A 24,411-nucleotide genomic window follows, 5' to 3' on the forward strand; every position below is an offset into this window, starting at 1 on the left:
AGAGATATTCAAGGCGAGACAAGTTGGTAATAGGACAGATTAAGAAACAAAGGATGGCTCTAGATGAAGTGTGAAATGCGCTGGCAGAATGAAAGACAGCTGCCATGTGGGAGAGAGAAAAAAGAAAAGGTTCAAGCGACAGACTTCTCCAGACAAGCCATCAGCTAGAAAGGGGGAGAGCGATTGGCTTACTCTCTAAGAGGAACCATCCAGTTGCTAAATACACTTATCTAGCAGACTGGAAGATAACAAGAGAAAACTATCCATTAAGGTAGTTGAGCAAATATGGTTTTCAGTTGCATAGCTAGGATTATCGAGCATTAAACAAAGAGCATTATACTATATAGACTTTGGCACATCTGCATTTCAAAGTAATGTGTCCAGTTTTGGTCCATACACATATCGAAAGATGTAGAGGCTCTAGAGTAGGTGCAGGGCAGGATGAACAAAATGATAACTAGCCCTAGAGTTCTCAGTTATGAGAACAGGAGCCAAGAGGTAGGACTATTTACTTTGGAGAAACAAAGGTGTAGAGGAAATAGGACTGAGGGATTGGACTCTGAGGTTGGATAGATTATTTGAGATGGATAAGAATGGTAGAAAGGGCATGCATAGAACATGTGCAGGAAAAAAGTTAGGCTCAATACCAGCAAGTATTTCTTGTCATAGAAAGTCATCAGCCTCTGGAACAGAGTACCCAAGTGGGTATGGATTCATTGCAGTCCTTTAAAAAGAGAACTTTATATGTTCCTGAGAGAAGAGGGGATTTCCAGTGATAAAGGGCAAGTTGGTAGTTAGTTTGCAACTGTGAGATGTTACAGGAAACCACAGTCTCCTGGAGCTTTACTTGATTTCCTTAAGCAGTCAGAGAAGAATTTCCCAGAGTTTTCCCTGAATTGCCTGTAAGTTTTTTTTTCCTTTTTCTGCTCCCAGGGTATTACAGGAAACTCTCGTTTAAACAGCACCTAAATATCCGGAATTCTCTATTAACCGGCAAAATTCTCACTCCGAAAACAACACTTCAATAACCGGAAATGTTGCCGAGTCCAAGTCTCCCGCGCTGTATACAGTCGTTTACTGTATAAGTTTTGTTTTACTGTTAAGTAATTAAAGAGTTATGGATTACCTTCAACTGGCAGTACTGTACTTAATCAAGCATCTTCCACCATCCATTTAACACAACATTGTGGTAAACCACTTTTATCGTTCACTATCGTTACACTATGGTTATCACTGTTTATATCGTTACACTATGGTTATCACTGTTTACACTGTTGTATCACTACACAAGGTCACCTCTTGCCACGCTGTTATACCTGGGCTGACCACAGCTGACTCCGCCCATGGCTCCGCCTGCTTGCCCAGGTATAAAGGTGGTCGACTGGCTGGTATTCCTCCTTGTTGGATCCGATCACCCACGAGGGTGGGCTCTGTTATTTAGCCAATAAAAACCTATAGTTACTAACTTAACTCGTCGCTTTTCATGAACTGAATTGATAGGTATATCAATTTTATTGGCTAAATTTTGAAATGTCTACAACGGAGCAGCCAAACGACCAGTCAGACGTACAGCCTCAGCCAAACGGCCATCTACAACAGCCCCAGCAGCCGGCCTGGCTACGAGCCCTCCGGCCGCCGTACCTGGATCTAAACCCACAGGCTGCGAATTCAGCCCTCGACTTCGAACACTGGCTGAGCTGCTTCGAAGCCTACCTGGGAGAATCCGGCGTGCCTCCGGCATCCAAACTAAGAGTTCTGACCGCTCAGGTGAGCCCTAAAGCCAGGAGAGTCGGTTGATGATTTCTTACGGGCGCTGCAAATACTCGGCAGGGACTGTGACTTTAAAGCCGTAACAGCTGCAGAACATACAGATGGAAACATCCGAGACGCCTTCGTGAAAGGCCTTCGGTCAGACTACTCACGGCAAAGACTGCTGGAATCAAAGGACCTCGACCTGAAAACAGCTGCTATCCTCGCTCGCTCCTTGGAAGTGGCCCATCGGGACCTCGAGGCGTACTCCAGGTACTGTGCTGCGCGACCCTGGGACTCGGGCCCGACCCCGGCCGCAATACCCCTCGCACCGCCGCCTCTGGGACCTACCACAGCGTCGGTGTCCCGGAACCGATCGGGACCGCCACCCCCGGTACCGGCTGCGACATCGGAGCCCCGCGATCGGGCCACCGGCTGCTTCTTCTGTGGCCAGGCGAAACACCCGAGGGCGCGCTGCCCTGCAAGAAACGCGACCTGCTCCGACTGCCACAAGAAAGGCCACTTCACGAAGGCCTGCAGGGGGAAAGCCACAGATGCCAGCAGTGCCTCATGCGAGTTGTGGGGGCGGCCATCTTTCATCAAGGCCACAGATGCCAGTATCCCCTCGTGTGAGTCGTGGGGGCGGCCATCTTTGATCAAGGCCACCGACGCTGGCAGTGCCTCATGTGAGTTGTGGGGGCGGCCATCTTCTCCGCCATTTTATTCAACGTCGTGGGCGCCGCCATTTTGTTCACCACACTCGACCGCCACCTTGTCTCCAGACCTGACCACCGCCTCACCCGCAGACTACAGCAGCTCGCTCAGCCATACACTAGCCTCCGTCACACTTGACCAAGCTCGCCCGCATCACCTGTCCAAGTCCATGATGGACATCAAAGTAAACGGCCACGCCACGACCTGCCTGTTCGACAGCGGAAGCACGGAGAGTTTCATCCATCCAGACACGGTGAGCCACTACTCCCTCACTGTCCGGCCAATGCGCAACCGGATCTCGATGGCGTCGAGGTCCCATTCTACAGACATCAGCGGCTACTGTGTTGTGACCCTGTCGGTTAGGGGCACGGAGTATAAAAATTTTAAACTTCTCGTCCTGCCCCAGCTCTGCGCTGCCGTCCTACTAGGGCTGGATTTCCAATCCCACCTTCAAAGTGTCACTTTGGCATACGGTGGACCCCTCCCCCCACTCACAGTCTACAACCAGCAGCTTTTAAACCGCCCACCGCGTACCACCTGCGGCCTATCCACCCTCAAGGTCCCGCCCCCCTCCCTGTTCGCTAACCTCACCCGCGACTGTAAACCCGTCGCTACCAAGAGCGGGCGGTACAGCGCCGGGGACAGAGCTTTTATTAGCTCCGAGGTGCAGCGACTCCTGAAGGAGGGCATCATCGAGAGAAGCAACAGCCCCTGGCGTGCCCAGGTCGTAGTCGTTAAGACCGGCGATAAACACCGCCTGGTCATCGACTACAGCCAAACCATAAACCGGTACACCCAGCTGGACGCATACCCCCTTCCCCGCATATCTGATATGGTCAATCAGATTGCACAGTACCGGGTATTCTCTACCATCGACCTTAAGTCGGCCTATCGCCAACTCCCTAGCCGCCCTGAGGACCGCCAGTATACCGCCTTCGAGGCGAATGGCCGCCTCTACCACTTCCTTAGGGTTCCCTTCGGCGTCACCAACGGGGTTTCGGTCTTCCAAAGGGAGATGGACCGGATGGTTGACCAGAACGGGCTGCATGCCACATTCCCTTATCTAGATAATGTCACCATCTGCGGCCGCGACCGGCAGGACCATGATGTTAATCTGGAGAGATTCCTCCACACGGCCCAACGGCTGAACCTCACCTACAATAAGGAGAAATGTGTGTTTAACACCTCGCGCCTTGCCATCCTCGGCTGCGTAGTAGAGAATGGAGTCATCAGCCCCGACCCCGAAAGAATGCGCCCTCTCATGGAGCTTCCCCTCCCCCACTGTCCAAAGGCGCTGAAGAGAACCCTGGGGCTCTTCGCCTACTATGCCCAATGGGTGCCCAATTATGCGGAGAAAGCCAGACCCCTCATGAAGTCCACCTCCTTCCCCCTGACGGCAGAAGCATGCGCAGCCTTCTCCCTCATAAAGGGAGACATTGCTAAGGCCACAATGCACACGGTGGATGAGTCTATCCCTTTCCAAGTGGAGAGCGATGCATCCGACTTCGCCCTAGCTGCAACCCTTAACCAGGCGGGGAGACCTGTGGCCTTCTTCTCAAGGACCCTCCAGGGCCCTGAGATCCGACACTCTTCAGTCGAGAAGGAGGCCCAGGCGATCGTGGAGGCAGTACGACGCTGGAGGCATTACCTGGCAGGCAAACGATTTACCCTCCTCACCGACCAGCGCTCGGTCGCTTTTATGTTTAATAACAAGCTGAGGGGCAAAATCAAGAACGACAAGATCTTGAGGTGGAGAATCGAGCTCTCCACCTACGATTATGGTATCTTGTACCGGCCTGGTAAACTGAATGAACCCCCAGATGCTCTATCATGAAGTACATGCGCCAACGCGCAAATTGATAGACTGCAGACCCTCCACAACGACCTCTGCCACCCCAGGGTCACCAGACTTTACCACTTCATTAAGGCCCGCAACCTGCCCTACTCCATCGAGGAGGTCAGGACCATGACCAGGAACTGCCAAACCTGTGCCGAATGCAAACCGCATTTCTTTAGGCCGGACAGAGCAAGCCTGATCAAGGCCACCCGCCCCTTCGAGCGCTTGAGCATCGATTTTAAGGGGCCCCTCCCGTCCTCTGACCGTAATGTGTACTTCCTCAACATTATTGATGAGTACTCCCGTTTCCCCTTTGCCTTCCCCTGCCCAGACATGACCAGTACCACGGTCATCAAATGCCTGAACGACCTCTTCGCCTTGTTCGGGTTCCCGAACTATATACATAGCGACCGGGGCTCATCCTTCATGAGCGAGGAACTTCGCCAGTTCCTACTAGCGAGAGGTATTGCTGCAAGCAGGACCACCAGCTACAACCCCCGAGGGAACGGCCAGGTGGAAAGAGAGAACGCGACTGTCTGGAAGGCCGTTCTCTTAGCCTTAAAGTCTAAGGGCCTCCCAACCTCTCGCTGGCAGGAAGTCCTCTCGGCAGCGCTGCATTCCATCCGGTCACTGCTTTGCACTGCCATTAACGCCACCCCCCATGATCGAATGTTTGTTTTCCCCAGGAAGTCGACTACGGGAACCTCGCTACCAACATGGCTGACTTCTCCGGGGCCCGTCTTGCTGCGATAGCACGTGAGGGCCCATAAAACGGACCCCCTGGTCGAGAGGGTGGACCTCCTGCACGCCAACCCCCAGTACGCCTATGTGGCATACCCAGACGGGCGGGAGGACACAGTCTCCTTACGAGACCTCGCACCCTCGGGCACCCCTGAGACACCACCGTTACCCCCCACCACCCCCCCAAATCCAGCCCAGGTAGACGGCATGCCGGAACCCCACGAGCCTTCGCCGACCACGCAGACACCAGCATTAACATCGGATACTGCACCACCGCCGCCGCTGCTGCGCCGATCAGAAAGGCTTACGAGGCCTCCGGACAGACTGACATACCTGAACTGGTAGTACACTTCACCCCGCCGGACTCAAATTTAAACAAGGGGTGAATGTGGTAAACCACTTTTATCGTTCACTATCGTTACACTATGGTTATCACTGTTTATATCGTTACACTATGGTTATCACTGTTGTATCACTACACAAGGTCACCTCTTGCCACGCTGTTATACCTGGGCTGACCACAGCTGACTCCGCCCATGGCTCCGCCTGCTTGCCCAGGTATAAAGGTGGTCGACTGGCTGGTATTTCTCCTTGTTGGATCCGATCACCCACGAGGGTGGGCTCTGTTATTTAGCCAATAAAAACCTATAGTTACTAACTTAACTCGTCGCTTTTCATGAACTGAATTGATAGGTATATCAAACATTCTGTAGGTGAGTACCCAATTACTGTATACTGCACATTTCTTGATTTTTTAATTTTTCTTTGTTAAAAATAGCCTCGGTAGATAACCCTCTCCGTCATCCGGAATTTTTAATCAACCGGCACCATCCCGGTCCCGTCGGTGCCGGATACCAAAGAGTTTCCTGTATGTGGTTGGAATAACAACAGAAAATGCTGGAAACACTCAGCAGGCCAGGCAGCATCCGTGGAGAGAGAAACAGAGCTAACGTTTCAGGTCTGGGACCCTTATTTCAGATTTCCAGCATCTGCAGTATTTTGCTATTGTATTATGTGGTTGGGGTGGGTTAATGAGGTACATGGTGTTATGTCTAAATAAACACTCGAATTGGTGGGGTAATAACTAACTGCTTTTATTTCCAGACCCTCTAGAATATTTCCTGTCAAAGAATAACAAAAGCGATACAAGAGAGACCTTGGAGTGTAATTGCTACCCAATGTGCTTACTCCCATCAGGGTGTCATCTAGTGTTCAGTTAATAATATGCAAGTACCATGCATATCACATGGCTGCACCATGTCTGGATGGGATGGGATGGGATGGGCTTGATAGTTTGTTTATCAACCCTACTTTTCACTTGAGTTAACTGTAATTCAAACTACAATGTTCTGACCAGGAATATTGTGGTAGAATACAAACCTACATGTAATAGACGTTTAATTATGCTTTATATACCACAAGTGTTGGGATGCAAACCACTAGGTACACTTACATCAATAAACAGTTTCTTACTTGCGTAATTTATTTGTGGGATTACTTACAACTTATGCACTTCACAGGGCTGTTATAAAACAAAATTTGACACCGAGCCACACAAGGAGAAATTAGGGCAGATCAAAGAGGTAGGTTTTAAGGAGCATCTTAAAGGAGGAAAGAGAGGTAGAGAGGCGGAGAGCTTTAGGGAGGGAATTCCAGAGCTTAGGGCCTTGGCAGCTGAAGGCACGGCCAACAATAGTGGAGCGATTAAAATCAGGGTTGCTCAAGAGGCCAGAATCAGAGGAGTGCAGATATCTCAGGGGGGGTTGTGGGGCTGGAGGAGATTACAGAGATAGGGAGGGGGGTGAGGCCATGGAGGGATTTGAAAACAAGGATGAGAATTTTGAAATCGAGGCGCTGCTTAACCGGGAGCCAATGTAGGTCTGCTAGCACAGGGGTGATGGGTGAACGGGACTTGGTGCGAGTTTGGACATGGGCAGCTGAGTTTTAGATGACCTCAAGTTTATGTAGGGTAGAATGTGGGAGGCCAACCAGGAGTGCGTTGGAATAGTCAAGTCTAGAGATAACAAAGGCATGCATGAGGGTTACAGCAGCAGATGAGCTAAGGCAACCTATCTTCTGCACCTCCCCCATCCCCCCCACCCCTCCATGTCCCTATAACTACCTCATTCAAACGCTAAAAGTAGAGTTTCAACTTTTATCGCTATGACTCATTGGCATTGTAGATATTACTACAAATATATAGTTTCAAATCAACAGGCTAAAAGAAAGGAACTGAAATCAGGACTGTGTCCCTCTGGCTGGTGTTTTGCAGTAAAGCCACATGTTGTACTGCTCACGTTGATTTATGATCTTCTCATATTTAGTTACAGTACTAGAAATTTAAACTCGCTACGTGATATGTTATTGGAAAAAATTATCTATTTGAACTTGAATCTCAGACAGAAGTTCCAAGATGGAAAATAAAATTGCCAAAAAACAGACCAAAGTTACTTCACATAAAAACACAAAACTTATTAAAATGCCTTCCATATTTATAACCCAAGTAATGAAATGTAAAATGATGCTTTAATGCTAATTTATACCACTCATGTCTGTAACATTTGCATTATTTAGTTCCTTTCACTTTTTAAAAAATATGTATTTCCACCCCCCGCCCCCGCCCCCGCCACACCCCCTCCCCCAATTTCTGACCTCCTCACTTGAGTCTTGCCGAGTTACAGATTTACAGGCACCACCAACCATCCTCTAGTATCTGGCCCAAGTAGCTAATCCTTGTATGGGAATCAACACGCTAAATGTTGACAGGCTCTTTGACCTTGGAAGGCATCGCAGCCGAGCCTTATCCTATCTTTATGTTCAAGACAAGGGACACGGGCTGCTTTTTCCTCTCCCTAGCCAGGGACACTTAAGGCTAATTGTAGCAACCCTACCACCTAAGACATAAGAAACAGCAGCAGGAGTAGGCCATTTGGCCCTTTGAGGCTGCTCCGCTATGCAATAAGATCATGGCTGATCTTCTACCTCATCTCCACTTTCCTGCATGATCCCCATATCCTTTGATTCCCTTAATATTCAAAAATCTATCAATCTGTCTTAAATATACTCAATGACTAAGGCCTAGAAATTCAGTATAGCCACGTTTGGGGCGCTACAGCATGGCGTTCGCTAACTTTTGCGCCTGGCGCAACTTAGCGCCACCTTCACCGATATTCAGTTGCATCGCCCCAAGAGGTTGCTGCTGCGCTAAAGCAGGCGATGCACGACTATCATTAGGCGCTAAGCCGGCGATCCGGGGCGCAAACACCAAAGGCGGGCGTAACGCAGGTGCGGCAAGTTGCTCATTGAGGGCAGACAGGCGCCGGTCAGCACTTAAAGGGGGAGGGTGGAATTGTTTGGCTGCCACGCCCTGCACACTGCAGCCCTAAGGCAAGGCCTGACCACTGCTTCTGGAACTGCTCCACGCCCAGGAGAATGGAGAAGGCCAGGGAGAGAGTGCAGCGCTTCGGCGAGGGTGACCTGAGGCTGCTGGTTGGCGCAGTGGACCGCAGGCGCCATATCATCTTCCCTGAGGGTGGCAGGAGGCCGCTGCCCGCCAAATATCGGAAAGCATGGAGGGATGTGGCAAACAGGGTCATGTCCAACAGCGTGGTTGGCAGGACACCAACCCAGTGCCGGAAAAAATTCAGCGACCTCACTCGGGTTGTCAGGGTGAGTACCCTTTCCAGTATCCTCCTCATCCCTGCATGTGCACCTCACTTTATGGCCAAAGGGGCCTGAAAGCCCTAATGGCAAGCCCTCGTCCAGCAGCTATGGGACTGTCATGAAAAGCACTTGCACATTCAGGACTTTAGACACTGTCAAGGCTATTCGACCATGGGCGGCAGTGCGGGCAAGATCAGGGCTCGACACTGTCAAGGCTATTCGACCATGGGAGGCAGTGCGGGCAAGATCAGGGCTTGACACTGTCAGGGCTATTTGACCATGGGAGGCAGTACGGGCAAGATCAGGGCTTGACACTGTCAGGGCTATTCGACCATGGGAGGCAGTGCGGGCAAGATCAGGGCTTGGCACTGTACTTAGAGGCCATCCTTTCTTTTGCTGGGCAAGCTGGCGCATAACAGAAGACAGCAGCAACAGACCGGGGGAGGCCGTCCTGACCTGAAACAGCTAAGCGACCCGAGCAGCGAGTGGAGTGGATCATGGCAGGCCGGCTGAGTGGCCCCGTCGCCACTGGAGATGCTGACCCTGTTCTGGGCACCAATGGTAAGGTCATCACCTTTTTGACCTCTCTCCTTCCACTTGCGCCTCACACCAGCATCCTTTGCCACTATCGAACCAATGCAGTGCACAGCAGCACTCATGCCACCCTCGCTGCCGCCCTGTCCTCACTCTAAAGCAACTCTTGTGCCTCCCTGCTTTCAGATGGTGACTCGCCAGGTGAGGAGGCGGCCCCTCAAGCTGGCACTGTGTCCGAGTCAGACATAGAGGAGGAAGAAGAGGAAGCCTGCCCATCAGGGGCACCCTCAGCCGAGGCAGCCCATGGCCATGATGGTGACACGTCTTCCCTGGAGGGGAGCAGAGGGGAAGGGTCAGAGGAGAGTGAAGCTCCGGGGACCAGCGGGCTGCAGCAACGCGGGAGGGGTGGGGAAGCTCGGCGGCCTTCTCCCCAGAGGGTGAGTGCGGCCTCCAATCCTGCTACGGTGAGCGCAGAGGAGGTGCGGCTCCTAGCGGAAATGGACGCCCAGGCTGAGCGCAGGCACACTGAGCTCATGGCTGCAGTGGCAAGGATGCCTGACTCCATAGAGTCACTGGCAAGGAGTGTGCAGGAATTTGGGGCAGCACAGGCCAGGAGTCTGCAACAATTCAGTGCAGCACAGGCCAGGAGCCAGCAACAATTCAGTGCAGCACAGGCCAGGAGTCTGCAGGACTTCGCTGCATCACAGGCGGCTTCTAGCCAAGTGCTCAGTCGTGTCGTGCATTCACTGGCTGGTGTCATGCAGACACAGACCAGGGCCACACGGGCATTAACTGCTGCCACCCTCGCTGGATCGGCCAGGCACTCGCCGCGCCGCAGCAGCCCAGCAGTCTGGGCTTCAGCAGATTGCTGCGCATGCTGCAGTGCTGGCCCGTGCGAGTGCCAATGTATCAGCCAACCAGGGAGTGCCTGTGATCTGTCAGATTGGCAGCATTCCTGCAGCCAACACTGTCACTCCTCCATTGCAGCTGCCACCAGCCGTTGGACAGACTGATGCCGCCCAAGCAGAGTTGGAGCAGTCAGCAGCCGGCCCCTCCAGGCCCAGAGCTGGTCCAGGCCAACCCCCAAGGGCATCTGCCGTCTCACCATCTGACCCTCAGCAGCCTTCCCCCAGCCTTGCTGCAGCCACTGGGGTCCCATTGAGGAGGAGCTGCAGGGCAGGTAGGGGCCAGTCACGGAAGCGAGACGGATCACCCTCGCAGGGGAAAAAGTAGAAGGTGTGGCCAAATGTTTTGTTTTATTTATAAAGGCCGAGACTGCTGTATTTGTTTTAGATTTAAAGGCCGAGACTGGTATTTTTGTTTTATTTATAAAGGCCGAGACTGGTGTATTTGTGTTTTTTTTTGTGGGGGGGGGGGGGTTTCTCTCCATTAGTTTGTCATGTGGGAAGGGCACAGACGTATCACAGTAAAAAAAAATCTTAAATCGCACTGTCCATGTTTTCTTTTGGAAGTCCTGGTTGCCCTGCTCAGCTGAGGGCTTGTGGAGCGGCTACATTCATCTTCTGCCATTGGCACAAGCCATTCCCTGAGAGGGGGCCTAGAACCGAGTTGCAATAAGCCGCCGACGGGCGGCCCTTTCACTTCCTGCCTCCCTCCCGTGCTGGTCCTCCTCCTCCGGTGGTCCTCTAATGTCTGCTGGCAGTGGCTGAGTCCTGTGGATAGCCAGGTTGTGCAGCATGCAGCACACGACAATGAAATGGGAGACTCGCTCAGGCGAGTACTGTAGGGCTCCCCCAGAACGATCCAGACAGCGGAACCGTTGCTTCAGCATGCCGATTGTTCGCTCAATGATGTTCCTGGTTGCTTGATGGCTGTCACTGTATCGCTCTTTAGCAGGGGTGCTGGGCACACGGAGCGGGGTCATCAGCCAGGTGCACAAAGGATAGCCTTTGTCCCCGAGAAGCCATCCTTGTGGGTGAGGCTGGGCCTCGAACATGTCTGCCACAGAAGTCTGGCGCAGGATGAAGGCATCGTGGCTGCTGCCTGGAAAGCGGGCATTGACAGCTAGGCTGAGCTGCCTGTGGTCACACACCAACTGCATGTTGAGCGAATGGTAGCCCTTCCGGTTGCGGTAATCCTCAGCATTCTCTAGAGGTGCCCGCAAAGCCACATGCGTGCAGTCAATGCCCTGCACCATGGGGAAGCCCGCTAATACTGCAAAGCTCATTGCACGCTCTTGCTGCTTGTCCGCGGTCATGGGGAAGGAGATGAACTGACGTCTCCTTCTGAAAAGGGCATTGGTCACCTGACGGATGCAGCAATGTACCACGAACTGGGAGATGTTGGAAATGTCCCCAGTAGCGGACTGGAAGGAGCCGGTGGCATAGAAGTTGAGAGCCACCGTCACCTTCACTGCCACCGACAGAGACGTCCTGCTCCTCAGCTGTGGCTGCAGATCTCCGCGAAGCAGGTGGCAGATCTCAGTGACCACCGCCCTTCTGAATCGCAGCCTCCGAACACACTGCTCCTCAGGCATGTTCAGATATGAGAACTGCTGGCGGTATACCCTGGGTGGGTAAGGCCTCCTTTGCCGATGCCTGTTGGCCCTTCTCCATCTGGCCATGACTGGCACTCACTCACGGCGTCTCTGAGCCCTTTGAATGCAATGGAGAAGCCAACATTTCCACCCATTGCAGCCCCCATTATATGTTTCCAATCAATGCTATGACACTGAAGTTAAAGACAAGTGCAAAGCTCTGGCCTGAAGCCACAAGTACCTGTGCGAGTGTTGAGCCAAACCAGAAAGCTCTGTAACTTTGTCTCTCTCCAAATATCTGTCACTCACAAAGAAGGAGTGGAGCAAAATGGCTGCCATTTATACTGCAGGAGGAGTCCCCTTTAATTAGCGTCCCCCGTGCCCCACAGCGACTGGGAACCGTTCCCCTCTACCAGTCACGGGGGGCGCCAGGCGCACAATAGGCCGGCACCACTGAATTTCCGGTTCGGGGCGCACAAAGGGCGTTGCACCATGAAATGACGTCAGGATCTGCGTGCGCAGCTGAGCATGCGCAAAGGTTTTGCGCCACCGCTAAATCTTAACTGAATTTCGCGAGAGGCGCAGATCGCGCCGCGCCCAGGCGTTAGCCACTTAGTGCCCCACTTCTCCTCCTAAGGCGCTAGCGGCTGGCGCAAACAACTGAATTTCTAGGCCCAAGCCTCCACAGCCCTCTGGGGTAGAGAATTCCAAAGATTCACCACCCTCTGAGTGAAGAAATTTCTCCTCATCTCAGTCCTAAATGGCCGACCCCTTATTCTGAGACTGTGACCCCTGGTTCTAGACTCCCTAGCCTGGGGAAACATCTTCCCTGCATCTATCCTATCAAGCCCTGTGAGAATTTTGTGTGTTTCAATGAGATCACCTCTCATTCTTCTAAACTCTAGAGAATATAGGCCAAGTCTACTCAATCTCTCCTCATAGGACAGTCCCCCCATCCCAAGAACCAGTCTGGTGAGCCTTTGTTCCACTCCCTCTATGTCAAGTATATCCTTCCTTAGGCCACCTGAGCCCAGCCAACTGAGTAGAGACCAAAGATTGAGCCTGGAACCTTCTGGTCTGTATAACTCAGTTCCACACTGGCCAATACATTTACTATCTGAGCCACAGAGCAAAGGTTCTAGTTTGTTCACATGATTGATATATTCTGTACTCAAAAGCAAGTGCTACTGCTACATAAGGGACTCAGTCAAAGTGTTACAGAGAAAGTTTAAAGTAAGTACGCTGTACAACCTTGCTGGCGTCATTGAAAACTGATAACTGCATCGATCCCTGGAAATCCTGCTCCAAAACTGACTGCAGGCATTCATCCAACCACCTCGCTGCATTGTGAACTGGCAGAATAATAGACTGGAAGTCAAAAGGAAAGAATGAAAATAATAAATACAGGGCAACACATTGATGAAGCAGTGCACATCTTGATGACAAAACAAGCCTCAATAACTGTCCAAAATAACCCTACATGAGACAGAAAACAGGAAAATGCCATTTAGCCTAACAAACCTGGCCTCTTTTTTGATTGATCTCAACTCCATCTTCTTACAATAACCTTTCATATCTCTTGTTCCAGAATTAAATCTAATTTTTTCTTGAACTCAGCACCTTGGCCTTCTCGATAGAACAATTTCGGGATGGTCGGGTTTTGGTAAAGTCCTCTTTCACAGGCCCTGTACAGTGACTGTTATAAGCAACTTAGATTTTCACTCAATGGTTGCAAATGCCTTCTCAGAAATTCTATAGCCTGTAACTCTATACTTTGGCAGACAGGTGTCCATATTAAACTGAAGTACATGTATCCCCTAGTTTGTAGACCGGATATGCATGTATTTTAGTTAATTATCCAGCTATCTATCAAGCTGCATAGAATAGGAGCACGAAGAAGCTCCAACAACATTACAGTTGCAGAATTGTAGGATGAATTTGCTACAACTAAAGCAACGTAGTAACTATAGCAATGCTGAATTTTCTTTAAAATAATCTTTGCAGATTTTATAGCAAATAATGAGGCGATTATTAAATCTGTAAAAGAAATATATATTCCCAGTTTACTATGTGATTCAACGTTCTTTTAATACAGAGCTCATGTCACCCAAAGTGGACACATCACCCTTCTTAAACTGTCAGTCCACAACGTTCAGTTAGTGTATAATGGGTTACGGCTAAGCAACGACTAATCTAGCAATCTGCATTAGTACAGGTAGCACCCACTTTGAACTGCTGGAAATTCATTTCAACTGTCATTTTGTTCTCATTAACAAAATCTAGCTGATGACATCCTGCTTGTAAGCAAAGTCAGTAAGCACAGAGTTACTGGTTGGTTCAGTGATGACATTGAGCTACAATAAAATCAATAGAAATCACTGCTTAAGAAAGAAACATGCCCTAATTAAATTATTTTTCTACCACTTTTTTCTTCATTTCTTTTGTAAATGGCTTATATCAGAAACTGAATGCTTAGTAGGACGTGGAGAAAGGTGCAGAGTGGAGACTTGACTCTCTCTCTCTGGAAATAGGAACTAATTACTGAGAAGTCACTGTGGATCATTTTGATGCTTCTCCGAGAAGCCAATTATAAAATGCCAGTAGCAGAAGCCATTTAGGTCATTTGCTATTTCCTTATAGGTGACAGAGCAGCAAATGATCTAATTCTACACGTCTGTTGATGGCACTGAATAATTGGAACATAAAGATCGCAAGAGAAAAGAAAATAACTTTTAAGAGTGGGAGTTGGAACACAGAAAAGAAAGTCCATTTGCAATAGTGTCTGGTTTAGATTAGGAAAAAAACTTTTAAATTCCTCATAGCTTTGAAAGCCAATATTCAATTGGTGCCTTAATTAAAGGGTTCACACAAGCTGGGAAGATCCCAGACTCAATCTCAGGTCAGTCTTGAGTTAACTATTATTGTAGGCTGAAGCAGTGGTAGGTGTGCTACAATGGAGCTCAGTGACCTCGAGTTAGAGAGGGGAAAATTGGGTAGGGTTCCTGTTCTCGTTATTCAGCAAGACCCTTTCCTGGACGAATATCTTTTATTCCCTCCGTAACACCAGAGGCCATGGAGTGGATGACAAACTTGCTCGTCGACATTTAATGTTGCTTTTCAAGCTGCCGTATCGAAGAAGATTCAGTGACCCCTGTAGAAATTGCATGTGTGGATGTTGAGTGAGAACAGGATTTGGCTCAGCTCTGGTGCTTCTCTGCGGTCAAATAACCCCACTGACACTCAGTATTCAAGGCTCACACATGAAGAATAGCCAGTTGGCAAAGTACCAGAGAGTCACCAGTACACTCACGGAATCATTCGCCAGCAAAGCATCAATGCCCTCAAGAGACGAGTGAGGGAGAACATCAGAAATAAATGTGATACCATCTGCACAAATTTTTTGAATGCAAATTAGAAGAATGGGCTGCAGAGGTTCCCAAGTCCTGTTGAATCATATTTGAATAGCATTCGACCTCATTGCTCAAGGTGGGGTCTTAAGTAGTCAAATTATCCACGTCCATTTCACACATACAACTTGCATATGACACCCGCCCACACAACATTGTAAGGATAGATAGATTTCAAATTAAGTGCTACACCAAGTTATGTGTTTCAAAAGTTGCAATTTTTTCAGCACAGTAATTGTTAAAATATGTTTTCAAGTTCACGACACTGGAACTGACTCATTTCATAGCAAGAGTTATTTTTGTACTATTTCACACTTTGCCACATTCATCTCTGTAGGCTAGATATTACAGCTGTTATCAGTCTCAGGTTTATGCACACAGAGCTGTGAACATGGAGTGATGAGTCACTCAATTGCTATCTTACCACTACTGAAAACAACGCAAGTATCTCTTTCCATTTGTCAACTTCTCCTCAGTATTCACTGTTGAACTTATGAAGGAAACTTTGTCCTGTTTATTATGGCTGGGACGAGAGCATCAATTTAACATCTGAAGGGTGGCAAATGGAACCCAGGAACTTGAAGGATTTTCTAGACAACTATTTTCAACAAGGTTGACAAAGCTAGCACCCAAGAGGTGAGCATAAACAGCCAATGAGTTTGTTATCGACTTTCCAATGGCATCAATTCCAAATTACCAGGAACTGACAAATCAAGATTATAATGGGGAAAATCTAAGTCACGCAAAAATTTGCATAAGAAAATTTAATTGTTTCCATACAGTGTGTAACGGCAAAGCTGCCAAGTGACATTCACTCATCTTTTCATGGTTTAACCATCAATGCAGCAAACAGAAGACCATAAAAAACAGGAGCAGGAGGAGGCCATTTGGCCCTTCGAGCCTGCTCTACCATTCAATAAGGTCATGGCTGATCTTCTACCTCATCTCCACTTTCCTGCACTATCCCCATATCCCTTGATTCCTTAATATTCAAAAATAAATCGATCTCTGTCTTGAATATACTCAACGACTGAGCCTCCACCGCCCTCTGGGGTACAGAATTCCAAAGGTTCACCACCCTCTGAGTGAAGAAAATGTTCCTAATCTCAATCCTAAATGGCCGACTCCTTATTCAGAGACTGTGACCCCTGGTTCTAGACTCTCCAGTCAGGGGAAACATCCTCCCTGCATCTACCCTGTCAAGCCCTGTAAGAATTTTGTATGTTTCAATGAGATCACCTCTCATTCTTCTAAACTCTAGAGAATATAGGCCTAGTCCACTCAGTCTCTCCTCATAGGACAATCCCCCCATCCCAGGAACCAGTCTGGTGAACCTTCGTTGCACTCCCTCTATGGCAAGTATATCCTTCCTTAGGTAAGGAGACCAAAACTGTACACAATACTCCAGGTGTGGTCTCACCAGGACCCTATATAATTGCAGTAATATGTCTTTACTCTTATACTCAAATCCTCTTGTAATAAAGGCCAACATACCATTTGCTTTCCTAATTGCTTTCTGTACCTGCATGTTAACTTTGTGATTCGTGTACAAGGACACCCAGGTCCCTCTGAACACCAACATTTCCCAATCTCTCACCATTTAAAAAATACTCTGCTTTTCTATTTTTCCTACCAAAGTGGATAACTTCACATTTCACCACATTAGATTCCATTTGCCATGTTCTTGCCCACTCACTTAGCTTGTCTATATCCTCTTGAAGCCTCTTTGCAACCTCCTCACAACCTACGTTCCCACCCAGCCCTGTATGATCAGCAAACCTAGATATACTAAATCTGGTCCCCTCATCCAAATCATCGATCTAGATTGTGAGTAGCTGAGGTCCAAGCACTGATCCCTGCGGTACCCCACCAGTCACAGCCAGCCAACCCAAAAATGACCTGTTTATTCCTACTCTCTGTTTTCCATCCGTTAACTAATCCTCAATCCAAGCTAGTATATTACCCCCAATCCCATGAGCCCTAATTTTGTTTAATAACCTCTTATGTGGCACCTTATCGAATGCCTTCTGAAAATCCAAATACACCACATCCACTGGTTCCCCTTATCTATTCTGCTAGTTACAACCTCAAAAAACTCTTAACAGATTCGTCAAACAAGATTTCCCTTTCATAAATCCATGCTGAATCTGCCCAATCCTATTATTATTTTCTAAGTGCCCTGTTACCACGTCCTTAATAATAAATTCTAGCATTTTCCCTACTACTGATGTCAGGCTAACTGTTCTGTAGTTCCCCATTTTCTCTCTCCCTCCTTTCTTTAATAGTGGGGTTATATTTGCTACCTTCCAATCTGCGGGAACTGTTCTAGAATCTATGGAATTTTGGAAAATGATAACCAATGCATCCACTATCTCTATAGTCAACTCTTACAAAAACACTAGGATGTAGGCCATCAGGCCCAGGGGGATTTATCAGCTTTCAGTCCCATTAATTTCTCCAGTACTACTTTTTTTTACTAATACTAATTTCTTTTCAGTTCCTTATTCTCGCTAGACCCTTGGTTCTCCACTATTTCCAGGAAGTTTTATGAGTCTTCTTCCGTGACAGACACACAGGGCTCGAATTTCCAAGCTCTGTGGAGGCGGGAGTGGGGGGAAAATTGTAGATTCGGGGGGCACGAACCCTTCCCGCCCCCAACCCGCCTCCATGTCTGTTTCCCAGGAGGCGGGTACCCGACCTGTGCTGGGAGCCATCTCCCCGAGGCGGGAAGGGGATTAGTGCAATTAACTGCCTGTTAACAGGTAGTTAACAGGCAGTTTTTGGCCTAATCCCTATTTTTAGCCCTAAACTGTTGACTGCCCGACGGCTCCAAACCACGCCAAGTTAGCGAGGCGGACCGTCGGGCTGAAGGGCTTGGAGGGGTCGAGATGTCCGGTGTTCAGGTGAGTGATGGGTACATGAGTGCAGAGGTAAGTGTGTTTGGTGTGTGTAAAGTGTTTAAATAAGTTTTACTTACCTTTACTTACTAATGCAGGCTTCCTTCCTTCAGGTCTCAGGAGTCCCTCATCTCACCAGCACAGAAAGCAGAATGGCTGCGAGCAGTCAAAAGCTGCAGCCTCTACTTTCTGTTCTGGAGAGATTTCTAACTGAGTCTGTGGAGAAGGACTCAAGTTAGAAGTCAGATAATCAGTGTTTGACAGCTTCACAGAGCTGTCAAACACTGATATTTCATCTGTCAAAAGCTCTTGACAGATGAAATGTCAATCCCTGACGTCACCTGTAACCGGGTGTCCTTTAATTGGCCTGCTGAGCCCGCTGGGCGAGCTCAACAAGGTCAATCAAGGGAAAATCGCGTGGGTTGGCCACAAATCAATGGAGGCAGGACTACAACCCAAAAAGTGGGAGTCCCGCCTCCATCACGTTCCCATTGACAAAATCCAGCCCAGAGTATTTGTTTGAGAGAGTCAGTGTCTGTGGAACCCATACCCCAGTGAGAGTCAGTGTCTGTGGAATCCGTGCCTATTGAACAATACCCCAGTGAGAGTCAGTGTCTGTGGAACCCAACCCCCATTTTGCTTTAATCCACAAAACCCTGAGGTTCAACCTGATTGTAAACAGAATCACAACAAAGGGTGATAAAAACAATTGGGGGGTGGGGGGAGGAAAGAAACATTCAGTTTAAACACAGAGCAATCTGAGATTTGCATTCTTTCAACACAAAATGCTCAACGAGTTCTAGTAAACATGATATGGGCACTATTCTTTATAACACCAGTTCAAGCAGTAGCTGCATTGGCTGACAAACTCTGCCAAGCTGTTGGTGGGAGGGTGGGGGAGCAGAGCAGAGGGACGGAGGCAGAGTGGACGTCAGGTAATGTCATTTCCCCATAGAAAACTAAGGGGGGGGGAATCATTAGGCGAGTTGCCTCATGACACTCATGTGTTTTCTAGTAGCTGATTATGGCATGGAGGAAGCTTGGGAGCAGATGGCCTCGGTTGCTAAGCCGAGTTAAAGCACAAAGACGGGTGCGCTTCAATGGGCCGAGTGGCCTTTCCTTTTGTCTGCTCTTCCTCGGCTAGGGAATGGTGTGAAATGCAGGAAGACCAGAAAGGGGAAGCAAAGAAAAACAGAAAATGCTGGAAATACTCAACAGGTCAGGCAGCATCTGTGGAGAGAGAAACAGAGTTAACGTTTCAGGTCGATGACCTTTCCAGCAGAACTGGAAAATGTTACAGCAGTAACAGATTTTAAGCAGGTACAGAGGCAGGGAAATGGGAGAGGGGGGGCTGCAGGGGAGGAAAGAACAAACCAAGAAGTTCTGTGATAGGCTGGAAGACAGAAGAGAAAAGAAAACATTTACTAAAAGCTGGAAAAGGTCCTCATTTACATCAAGGTGAAAATATCAGTTTCACTGAAAAGAACCTTTGATGATTGCACCCAAACACCAACATTAACATTCCATTCAGTTACACTGTTTGCCAATTTCCAGTAAGTCATGATGTTTACCAGTGAGTAGACAGCAAAGCTCAGGAGAAGGGCATTTCATGAGCACACTCGTTCCTCAGCAAGAGGATGTTGGTAATCACTATCCTACATATTACAGTATACAACTGCTGCCTGCAGTTCAAAAGGTATTGCAGTGCATGCTTGGATTAAGTGGCCTGAATTGGTTTGTATGGAGTAATGTAATCTCATGTTGGAGGCTTCTTCAGCAACCGGGGGTAATAATTCATCATTGATAGCTTAAGAACTACAGTCTTTATTTGGTTTACTATACCCTCGTGCAAAGATCATTTTAAATTACAAAAATAAGTGAAATTTTCACCCAACTCTCAAGCAGACTGTAAAAATAACATCTGGGGCAATAGGCACTGGTCCAGGGTTGTTCGTCCTTTCTACCATTCCACTCTTTATACCACATGGTGCCATGCATCCCAACTGCTTTCAGCTCTCTGCCAATGTTACCCTAACTCTCCAAGAATATTTTCTTATATAAAACAAAATGTGTAAATCACAGAGGTGTACCAGAGTGGCCCGCTGAATCGTCCTCAAATCCTCCCCCTCCTATGCTCTATGAGGATGCACTCTGCCTCCACCCAACACCAGCACTGACGGTACAGCCCTCATCAGCTGTGGCTCAGTGGGTAGCACTCTCGCCTCAGAGTCAGAAGGTCGTGGGTTCAAGTCCCACTCCAGACACTTGTGCGCAAAATCTAGGTGGACACTCCAGTGCAGTGCTGAGGGAGTGCTGCATTGTCAGACGTGCCGTCTTTCGGATGTAGATGTTAAACCATCTGCCCTCTCAGGTGGACGTAAACGATCCCGCAGCACTATTTTGGAGAAGCGCAGTGACGTTCTCCCCAGTGTCCTGACCAATATTTATCTCTCAACCATAGCCAAAACTATCTGGTCAATGTTGTACACAGATTGGCTGCTGAGTTTCCTACTTTACAATAGTGACTACACTTCAAAAATACTTCATTGGTTCTAAAGCACTTTAAGATGTCGTCAAGTCATGAGGGGTGCTATGGAAATGCAAGTCTTTCTTTTACAGCTGGTATTCAGAATTCAGCGGTGGGAAAGTGTAGCTGAGCCCCTTCCCCATCACTCTGTGCCAGAATGCATTGTGCCACCTGCAAGTCACATGTCAATGACTGTGAAACCTACCTTACAGCTCCTTAACCAATGAAACTTAACGTTTTGGCTCAAAGACGCACGTGACAAAAAATCAGCAATTGGTAGCTGCAAATAAAGGGGGACGGGTACTGGATCGAAACTCCACAGACCATCCCTGAAATGTAATGAGGCAGTGCAGTTCTGGAACCACTTGTGTTCATCACAATCATATTATGTATTGCAATCAAATAACTTATACAAGATCTATGTATGAAAATGTGTAATTCATTGCAGCTGCTAAACATACCACATCGCTTAAGTAATCTTCCCTCTCACAATCTAATCTGCGCTGGTCACTGTTTTCTGATGGTGAAACGCATCTGCGTTTTGTTGGATTGGAATCAGCAGAGTCTTCGTCTCCGATTTTAGTGGACATGCTGCGATCTGACACACAAATTGCTGACATTTAAATAAGCTTGGCCGGAACTTCTATTTAAAAAAAAACGCACGAGGCCTACCGAAACTAGATCTGACCTAAACATGTACAGCAGGAACCGTTCCCCACTCACAACCTGCATGCAACAATGTATATAATTGTGAAATCAAATAAATAGCTGCATGCAACTGTTGCGCTCTACCCTGTCCAGGTGAAATTAACCTGATGGAACACAAAGTATCCGGAAGTGCTGCACGAGCCGGTTGCAGCCGCAAGTCCCGCCTCCTCTCCACGGTGATTGGTGGCAACTTCCAAACTTTGCAACGTTTGGAATCGTGGTAACTGATTGGTCGGTAAAGCTGCAAATCATCTCAACCAGGCGCCTGCACTGCCTCCCCATCTCGGTTCGGGCAAGACTCGCTGGCTTTTGTTCATTGCCTTACATACAACAAAGCATGTTTTTAATACAACAAAAAGATCTGGAAAATTTAAAGTTGATCAATCAGCACTGAAACATTTCCACTGGTTATTTAATTACTTTGCTTTGCTCCAGCAATGAGCCTGAAACCATTGATTTCTGGGGATGTCACAGTGAAATCAAATAAACAATCGCTGAGTGCAGTTCTGGCTACTAATTACACAATACCCTCCCTCTCCATAGAGATACAGATAGGGGCATTTTATATGAATATTAAAAGTACCATAAGAATTGCTTGTTAGCTTAGACGTTGTGACCAGATATGGGGTGCTTTCGTTTATATTTCATTTTTTAAAAGCCGCAGGGATGCATGCATAAGAAGCATAATGTATGCTAGATTTAAGTCGAATCTTAATTTGACACATTTTTGCTCTAGTAAACAGCAGCACAGAAAGGGACTTTGGAACTCCAGTACTTGCTGCAGATGGAGACTCTGATTCATTTTTTGAATTAATGCTTGGGTTTGGGCATCACTGGCTGTTAAGTCTGTGTGTTATATTGAGAATTACTACACAGACCACAAGAGTAAACTTTAACAGGTCTTTACTAGTCGAAGGTCAGGGCGGAACTGCCCAATAAATCATTACACAGCACTTATATACCGGTGTGGTCACCACCGGTATTACAGTATACAGCAGCCAAGATAAAGTAGTGCAACTCTTAAAATAGTTCTCTTAAAGGTGGAAAGGTTCTCTTAAAGGTGGAACGGTTACATACACTACAATCCTCCCTTTTTAGCTTAACAGTATATATTTCCCATTAAACATAACATCATAACATATATACACAACTTCATGTAAAAACAGTTCACAGATTCAGTCTCTGAAGCGGCGCCTCCTGCGCCTCCTGACTCGGTCTGGATAGCGCCTCGGTGGTGTAGTAGGTTTTCGTTGCTGGGGTGACTTATCTAATAGTCCTTCACTGGACTTAACAGCTTGAATTTTCGTAACTTCAGAACCAGCATTGTTGACTTCTAAAGGCTCGAGTACCTTGGGAAGTTTTTCTGCTTCCAGACTGATTTGGCTCAGTTCGGAGGGACCACGTGCGTGACCTGGTAGGGGTGATAATGGTTCAGATGAGTCATCATCTTCATCATCATGGGACAACTCACATGAATATACTAGATTGCTGTCCTCCTCAGTATCTACGTCCTCCAAATGTTTTATTATTTCTATTTTTGGAGCTTCAACTGTGAGTGTGGCTGTGGTCTGTGCATTACTTGATTTGCAGCTATATTCACCAGAGTCTTTGGGTGTGAGATTTGTAATGGTAGGTTCTATCACATTCTTATTTTGTTTAAATTTGTATCGGTCAGAAGATTCGATTAAGCTCTGGTCTTTGTACCATCTGACCATCTTGGAAGTAGGTGTAAACTCACAGCTCAAAGTAGCAGAATGCTTCTCTTCCACTGTAATGTTCTGTAGTTCTTTGACTACCTTTGACGGAGGCTCTTTAATAGTCAGCCTCGCCTCAGATTTTGATTTCCCTGCGATAAACTGCAGCAAGCCGGTCATCTTACAAGTTGTTTTTTCCAGAGTGAGACGATGAATAGTGCCACGATGCTCAATGTCCACATCTTCAGAAGCATGAAGAACTTCACCATTTAGTATCCATTTTGGAGGCTTCACATCAGCAACTGAAAGCTCACACTCAAGAATGGCGTCACTTGGCTCTGTCACTTCCACATCACATATGGGTTTAATGATGGCAATTGATTGCTCTTCTACATATAACTTTGCTGTGCCTTGGTCATCTATGGCATCGCACATGTAGTTGCCTTCATCTTCAAAAGCGACATTATTAATAACGAGCTTCCTGTACACATCTTCACTCACAATCTCATATTTATTACTGGGATGAATCTCTTTGTCTTTGTAATACCACTTGACAGCAGCATTTGGCCTGGAAACCTTGCATTCGAAAATGACACGATGTTTCTCTATGCCAATCTTCTCTCTTAAGGGTTTCACAATTTTAACTGGCAATTCTTTAATTCGAAGCAAAGCTCTGGAAGTAGCGCTTTCAGCAACAAACTTGATCTCTGCAGCATCTTCAGTTTTTGCCTCTGCCACCAATTCCCTGAGTGGCTTATTACTGCTGACACTGCTCACAAAAGGGTGCTCTTTCTTCTTAGCTTTCAACTGATCGATGAATTTGACATATTCCCTTTCTTGCTCAGCTTTGATTCGTTTGGCCTCATCGTGCAGACGGTTTGTGTGTTCCTGTTCCATTTTCTCAATCAGCTGCTTCTGCTGTCTTTCCAGATTCTCCCACTCTGTGTCAAAGAACTTTTTCTTTGCATTCATCTCTTGCTCAAAACGGCGAATCATTTGTTCTAATTGCTGTTGTAGTTTGAAATTGAGTTGATTTCGAGCCCGGTGTTCCTCAGAAATGTGCATGTCTGTAGACTGGACAGACTCAGAATTCTCTGTCAAATTATGTTGTTGTTGTTCAGTGGAATTCTGTTCTGGTACTTTGTTCTCTTCTGAAGCATTTATGCACTCCTTTGTTTTTCCATCATTAGTCTGCAAGTCCATTTTAGACTTGTCTTTTGCACATGGGCTGGTCTTACCATCATCAGTTCCAGAGTCTGAGCTGATTATCTTCACCGAGTTCTCACTCTCTGCTTTGTCACTGTCACTGCTGCATATGCCCTCATCCAATATTCTGGACAATCGTGCAGGTTTGACATCTTTGTTTTTTCCGGAAACTACCGTTATTGCTTTTAGGGAGTGCCAGTCCATATTTATTTTCCTGATCCACTCCCGTCCCAGAAG

General features: G+C 47.6%; 1 protein-coding gene across 2 annotated transcripts in view; it reads right to left on the reverse strand.

Moving 5' to 3' along the window:
• qtgal (queuosine-tRNA galactosyltransferase) overlaps positions 1 to 21,450 on the reverse strand; it is a 449,903-nt gene extending 428,453 nt beyond the window's left edge. For both annotated transcript variants that reach the window (XR_015073069.1, XM_085963430.1), the window contains exons 1-2: positions 21,028 to 21,450; positions 12,987 to 13,103 (exon numbers count right to left, since the gene is read on the reverse strand). Coding sequence is in view for 1 of the 2 variants with exons in the window: in XM_085963430.1 (XP_085819556.1) it covers positions 12,987 to 13,103; positions 21,028 to 21,186 (276 nt within the window). In the remaining variant the exon portion in view is untranslated. The remainder of the gene's footprint in view (positions 1 to 12,986; positions 13,104 to 21,027) is intronic.
• Positions 21,451 to 24,411: the final 2,961 nt, after the last annotated feature.

This window comes from Somniosus microcephalus, chromosome 21 (genome assembly GCF_052327205.1).
Source record: "Somniosus microcephalus isolate GS21.2 chromosome 21, FLI_Smic_1.0, whole genome shotgun sequence".
NCBI lineage: Eukaryota > Metazoa > Chordata > Chondrichthyes > Squaliformes > Somniosidae > Somniosus > Somniosus microcephalus.